General features: G+C 31.7%; 1 protein-coding gene across 1 annotated transcript in view; it reads right to left on the reverse strand.

The window, feature by feature from the left end:
• FOXP2 (forkhead box P2) overlaps positions 1-7,500 on the reverse strand; it is a 449,483-nt gene that overhangs the window by 307,633 nt on the left and 134,350 nt on the right. Inside the window, exon 2 of the mRNA XM_052638364.1 lies at positions 1,174-1,351. Within this exon, the coding sequence (XP_052494324.1) occupies positions 1,174-1,341 (168 nt within the window). The 5' untranslated portion in view covers positions 1,342-1,351. The remainder of the gene's footprint in view (positions 1-1,173; positions 1,352-7,500) is intronic.

The raw sequence follows: 7,500 nt of genomic DNA on the forward strand, positions 1-7,500 counted from the left end.
AACAATACCTAAAGGTTAAGATATTACTCAGTACATATACTCTAAGATAACTTTGTAAAGGCTGTTATTATTTAAAATAATGATTCTATTAAATTTTACTCTAGTGTGGCCATTTGGTTTAACTAATGAGCTGCATTCTTTCTTATAATATACCAACTTAAAAATGTAAATGATACAACAATTTAAAACAATTTTCAATAATATTTCATTATATGTTCATTTGAGTAATCTTTTCATGTTCAGTCTAAATGTAATCCAGAGCTTTAAAGAAATCACCTTAATTTTAAAACAAATATAATCTTATTCTCAAAAAGCTATACTCGTTCTGTCCTAATGTAAGTATTTGCTTTGAAATCTGTATGTTCTCTGTCACTGTTTCAACAGATTTGAATCAGTGAAGAATGGAGTGGCTAGTCTTTGGTTGAAAATAATATTTCACTGACAAACAAAATCAGGAAAAATGAATCTGTCACATAAAAAGAATGATACACTACTTAAAATAGCCCTCTAATTGGGCAGTTGTTTACTTTTCAAGGTTCAAAGAGAACAACTGCCTTTTATGAAACACTAGCAAAAAACAAAAAATGTTCTTTAATGTTATCAAAAGGTGCATACTCAAAATCTCTTGAAATGAGTTTTCAAGAAAAGCAACATAAATGATTACAGTATATGCATGGTTTACAAGCTCTCAGCAAATTTCAACTAATTAATAGCTAATATTTGCAGGTATCACAGGCTAGCATCTGTGTTGTTAAAAAGTCCTTGTGGTCCTTCTCACCTTAGCTCAGACCTGGAAGAAATTCATTGTATAAGCAAGTATCAAGTAATGTGGCCCTCTGGTGGAAAACTAAGTATCATGTTCTGCAGCACGATGTTAAGACAGTAAACTGGAAGCTAGAAAATATTTGTTACAAAGCTTTACAGAACCTTCCGAAAATCACCCTGTGAACTTAATTAATAGCCTGACACCTGAAGGGCACTCTGGCGCCAGTATGACGTAACTAAGATGAAAATCCTCTCTTTGCTCAGACTTCAATCATGTTCCAAACAATCATAAATGCTCAGCCTCCTTTAGCTTAACACAACATGCTCAATTTGCTCTGAGGACATCTTTCATAGTCAAGAAGAAAAGCTTATTTGTTTTAAGGAATCACTGAGGAAAACAAAACTTACCTGCTGTTGTTGCAGGTGCAGCAGTTCTACTGTGCTTACTTCAGAGCTGGTGTCACCGCTTGATCTTCCATCTCTGCTGCCAGCATCTAATTGGCTGCTTAGAGTGCTCATTCCATTTTGATTCATTGAACTGTTGCTTATTGTCTCTGTCGCAGATTCCTGCATCATGACTTAATACCTAAAAGTGATTAAGAAGTATCAATTAACACACGTTACACCTTCACACTTTCATTATCAAGATGTCCCTCTCTGCCAATTACAGAGACAGCATCTTTGGAAGGTGTGTGTGTGTGGGGGGGGGGGGGGGGGACCTTGAATAGTAATTTACCAAAGCCACACAAATTCAGCTCTCATCCAGATACTAATCACTGAAATTATGGTTTCTATAAGCAATTTTTGTGTGGCTACATTTAACAGCCAAAGTAACAAACCATGCCTGTAGCATGGTCAATAGCATTTATGAACAACCACATTTTAAAGTCTACCTATAAAACCAGTTTAAATGAAGGCACGATTGCACACTCTATTCTATGTTTCCTATTATCTACCTTTGACAACCATGGATGACTATACAGCCTTATTTTAAATATTCACTATCTTGATTCTGTCAGAATTTTACAGCACATCTTATGCAAGGCTGTTGTTTAATGATGCACAGCTAATCATACAAAATTAAAATTTTGTAAGGATGTTACAAATCATATGGTATCAACCAATGATAAATAGTGTAATGGGTTTCTTTTTTTTGTGACTAAATAAAATTTTGCCTTGGAGGCATTTTAAGAAAAAGCTCCTGCTGCAAACACGTCAGATATTGCCTATTTTTTTAATCAAACAGCTCATATTCATTTATTTTTCTGACATTTAAAACATTTAATACTGTCCTTCCTGGGAAGTAATTAAGCTTATGCATGAGCAGCAATCAAACTGTTCACTTGAAGATGACTTAAAACTCAATTTTAACATAGGCAAATAAATGAAAGATATAAAATTAATTTTCCAGGCATGTATTAGATATGAAAGCTGGAAATAAAATCTATCAAGAATATCACTAATGATTGTGCTAAAAACAGCATAAATTATGCATATTACCTTCTCTACAGTAATAAATGTTTTATCATTTTCACTGCATAAATATACTGTACTTTCAGGATAGCAATGAGATGTCCTGCCAAGATCAGTAGAAATCCTTGCAGTAAATAAAGAACCAATGTCCTCTTACAAACCAGAATTTCACAGTACATCTTGAATCTGTGGTTTAAAAAGATCAGTTTTGGCTCTCAAAAATGTTTGAATCCTTTGCCATGACCTAATAGATGCACTTCTGTGTTCTGCTTCTACGGACAGGATTTCAGAGACAACCTGGCTGTGCTGTGACTTTAGCAGGAACACTAGACAGACAGGGGCTCCACCTAAAGCACAGAAGGACGTTAAACTCATCACTCAATCTAATTTTTTCTTACTATATGATTTCTCTGTTTTAAACTTGGTTGTATCTTAAGACTTTAATTCATTTAAATTTCCTGCCCATTGATTAGAAAGCAAAGGTAAGCTTAATATCTTTTCGTGTCATAGACAAATCCTCATCCCCAGACTCTTACAAAATGTGGCATGGACACACAGAAAGAGACATGCAAACACAGATACATATCTAACAGAGGTGTTTTTTCATACTAATCTTATAACTCTGAAATTAATGGTAATAGCTTAATAGTTTTAAAAGGTATTTTCATCAAAACCTAAATTACCAGATTATTTTACTACTCTGAAAAATCAGTTTAAAAAAAAGACCTGCTGATTTATAAAAGACCATTAATAGCTGGGCTAGCAAAGCAAGCTAGTATAACAAAAACTACAAATACAACTGGTGGCTATTCTGATTTTTTTAAAGAAGACAACAACAACAATAAAAACCCATAATCATAAAGGAAATAACTGCTGTAACTTTAGTAAACTACTTTTGAACCAAATGTATTTATGAACAAATAGGCTTTGTCAAACATCTTATTGAACATTAACAAAGGAAAATCACACAAATGAAAACTGATACACAGTGATGGATTTTACAAGAAAAAAAAAACAAAGCTAATACTCTTTTCTGAGATTAGGCAGCTAATAAGTATTCAAATTAGGCATAAATTTTACATGCATGATGTTTAAAATATTCAGAGAAAAGGTCTGATTGCCTTTACTAGTTATATGAAAATTATAATTTGGGCCCTCTCTAACTGTAGAAACAGATATAACTTCTACATATTGCATTTAAATTTTACTTTCGATAATACATCTGGAGTGTGTATGTATGTGTATGTTTTTACCTTGTCATCTAAATCTATTTATTTTCTTTAGGTAGAATCTGCAACACAAGGATATAAAACTTAAAACAACTGTATGCTCAAATGTAGCAGACAGGTACAGTATTTAATATTCATCTTTGGGTAGTTAATGTCAGGACCAATAGAATGAATTAAAGAATTCTGCATGTATTACTACTGTGTTATAATCAAAGCCATCAAATAATTAAGAATAACCAACAAGCAGACCGTGTATCTAAATTTTTATTACAATTATGAAGAAAGACCTATATAACTTTCAATTTCTATTAACCAGAGGATTTTATTATCCCCTGTGGAATTTAAGACTTTATAAAGCCCTAGAGTATAAATGTGATTTACATTTTAAGTTCACTCATCTAAGTGTTAGTAAAATCATGCTTAAGCAAAACAATAACAGCGATAGTACTTTTTTCTCTACAAAACAGAAGCTAACCCAAGATTAATATGCAAAAAGAAGAGTAAGTAACTGTGCAATTAGATGAATATTATGTACTTTGACCTAAATAGAAAGTTTAGGGTATGCTCACTATAAAGGAGAAGTGTCTTTAAATAAATGAAGATGCTTTTCAATATTTACTAAGTTTCTCCTAGTGACATCTCTACACCAATTTTCCACTAGAGGAAATATTTTCAGCACAATGGTGAGGTGATGTTTACCTTTTAAAGTATATTTTAAATAATTACAAATTCAGTGTATTCTTTCAAAATGAATATGCTTGTGATCCCAAACAGACCAAACTAAATTATTCATTCTTCTCAATCCTATCACAAACATTTTACAAAAATCAGTGAAAATAATTCTCAGATCATTAAAGGGAAAGGTGAAGTTGGTAGCTGCTGTTTTAATGTTTGTCTGAACTGTTAGCTAAACCTTTAAATCTTTCATCATGCACAACTTTTCGCCACAACAGAAAACAACTCTTCCAACCTTGCACTCAAATGATACAGTTCTACTTTTCTCCCCTGCATTAAGTTTCCCTTTCTTTCCCTTTTCTTCTTTTATTTTTTTAAGCAAGTCACTGTACAGATACTTATTCTCTACACCACTTCCCTTTTGAAACATTAAACTGACACTGGAACTGACTGCACAAGATTGCATTTTCTCTTCCTAAACAACTTGAATTGAAAGGTTACTTAGTGTAACAATATTTACTTGCAGAATTGTGTTGTTACCAAGGGTATAATGGATGGTGGCTATGCAGGTTTACGCAAGAATGAGTGAAGCATGAGGCATTAGCCATGTGTTTGACATGTTTCAAATTGCTATAATCCAGCATTAAACACACCCAGCAATTCATGCCATTTCTTGCAGCCATAATCTTGAATAAAGCGTGCACAACCACTTATTATATAAATTAGTATATGACTCCCTGTTATAGTCACAACAGTGCTTTTGTGTTTATTTTGCATCAAGATGTAGCCTTTTATTTGTACAAATAGCAGGATATAAAGACATAGCTCAATTAGACCTCCTTACTTTATGATAGGGTAGTACTGAATGCTAGACTTAGTTTTATTTTTACCTCTTAGAGTTATAGGTTTCATTGGTATAAACATGTGAGATAGACATTCGCCAGAGCGATAACAGAAACCTGCTTGTATCCTATTTCATATTCACTAAAATGTTGAGAAGTTTGAAACTTGACCTGGGCAAGTACAGTTAGCTGTATTATCTCAACTACCACCAGGGACACTATTGGTCCTCGTTGCTCACTCAACATTTTCCCTCTGATCTTCTGTATCATCTTTCCTCTCCCTTTCTCTTATCTGCCCTATGTCTCTCCCCTTTCTTCTCTTTCACGACCTTTTGTGTGTATTTATATGTATGTGTATGTACGAGTGGATATAGATAGATAATAGGCAGATCTAACTGTACATGTCAAGGATGGTAAGAAAGGAAAAATAACCTCTACTTCCCACACACTTGCCTATTCACATACACAGATACTCCATCTTATAATCATGGTGCCTTATTATTCAACCTGGTTTTTTTTTTGGCATCTTATCATTTAATAAAAACAAATGGATGAAAAAATAAAAAGACTTCCTAAAAAACTAAGAATAAACAACAGTGTCTATAAAAAAAAATAACTATTTTTTTCTATGAACTTTTCTTAAACAAAATTATTTACCATGACCATAAAAGACATTTTATGTCCATTCTCTGGTTTCTTTCAGTGTATAATTTATTTAACCAAATAAATGCATTAAATCCTAAATATTCTGAATATGGCATTTAACAGAATGAACCAAAAGATTAAAGAGTAATCATATATTCTTAAATAATTACCCATCATTTTAAGTTATCAATATTAAATATTACTAAATATTTTTATGCGGATTCACACAAGGAAGCGTTAAGCATGGGGAAAATATACACATGTAACAAGAAGTCACATACAGTCACCTCGAAATATGAGCTAAATACTGATTTTGAAAGCTTGACTAAGATGTAAAACTTCTGAAAGAAACTAGCATTTAAATAATGATAACTTTATTGCCCTGCTGGAATTAATTCATCATAGATACTATGCACAGTGCATTTGAAATCTAGCACTGCTTTGCTAAAAGTCTTTAATGCTAAGATTGCCTAATAAATCAAAATGCCAAATATGAAGGACATAGTTGAATGTGTAAGAACAAAAATTGAACAAGAACATGAATATTTTTAGTTTTGAAAAGCTGAAACAGGGTGTCCTTTAAAACATGATTTGGAGAAGGATATCTGGTGTTATAGTGAGTGATACTATCTTTATTATAATAATGATACAAACTTAAGTAAATGAAAATTAAGTTGGGTATAAAGTATTTGCCACTGCTTTTCACTTGTTTGAACAACATGCCTAAAATACTATGTACAAATTAAGGTTACTTTTCTGGGAAAAAAATATTTAATTAGTAAAAATTCAAATTTTCATTCAAAAAGGTTAGTATGCCTAACATCCAAAGTTGTACGGCATTTCAACATGGTATTCTTTTTTTTTTAAATAATGATCATGACTATCTTTAGCAAACAGAATAAGATCTTCAAGGATGACAAACATCTTGGAAACACAAGAGTAGAACAAATAAAAATCATACTTTTCACTTCAATCAGCTATTAATTAATTCAGCAACTTAGTATGTTATGTTTTGCTCCAGGATTATAATTAAAATAAGATTTAAAACACAAGCAACAAAACACAAATATTTCACTATGAAAATAGCATAAAATGCTAAAATTGCTTTATCTCTGTGCTATTTCATTTAAATATAGTATAGCAGTAAATTTGAAAGAATGGGAGCTATTCAGATGTATTTTACTGCAACATTATGCTTCTGCATCTTATAGTTCAATAATCCCCATCCACAAATATAACTGGAAGGTATTTGATAATACTGATGATTTTGGTGAACTAATTATTTCCATATATATTTTAAAATTCCATTTGTACATTAAGGTTTATATTAAGTCATTTAACTCTCACACATTCTTATAATTACCATATGTAGCATCTAGTTCTCAAACAGGTGAAAATGTATACAAAGTTTTACTTCTCAAAGTGCATGCTAAATAATGTTTTCCATTAAAGTCTATACATTTTAATGCTAGTTTAATTCATTACAATTATTTCAATGTTTAAATCAGTCCTTTCCAGCATACGTATTTATTTTTTAAAAACAAAGGAGAAAGAAAGCTTTGGGAAAGTTCATTTCATTCTGTTATTCTACAACCCCTGACAAAGTTAGTTGGCCTTCATTTTATAAAATCTAACGTAATATTTTTTGCAATGTATTCAACTATCTATCTCTATATCTTACATATGTGAGAGTAGGACTTAACTAAAGAATGTTAGTGAGGTACTAATACAAAAACAAATACTGCTTACAGTTTACAAGACACCTGATAAGCAGGTATATTCTGTCACAATTTTTTTTGTCCTTGCCTAAAGAAAAAAGTAGCTTCAAATTCTTGAGACCAGGGATATTTTAGTATAGGAAATAGAGAATT

Source organism: Budorcas taxicolor, chromosome 4 (genome assembly GCF_023091745.1).
Source record: "Budorcas taxicolor isolate Tak-1 chromosome 4, Takin1.1, whole genome shotgun sequence".
Taxonomy (NCBI): Eukaryota; Metazoa; Chordata; class Mammalia; order Artiodactyla; family Bovidae; genus Budorcas; species Budorcas taxicolor.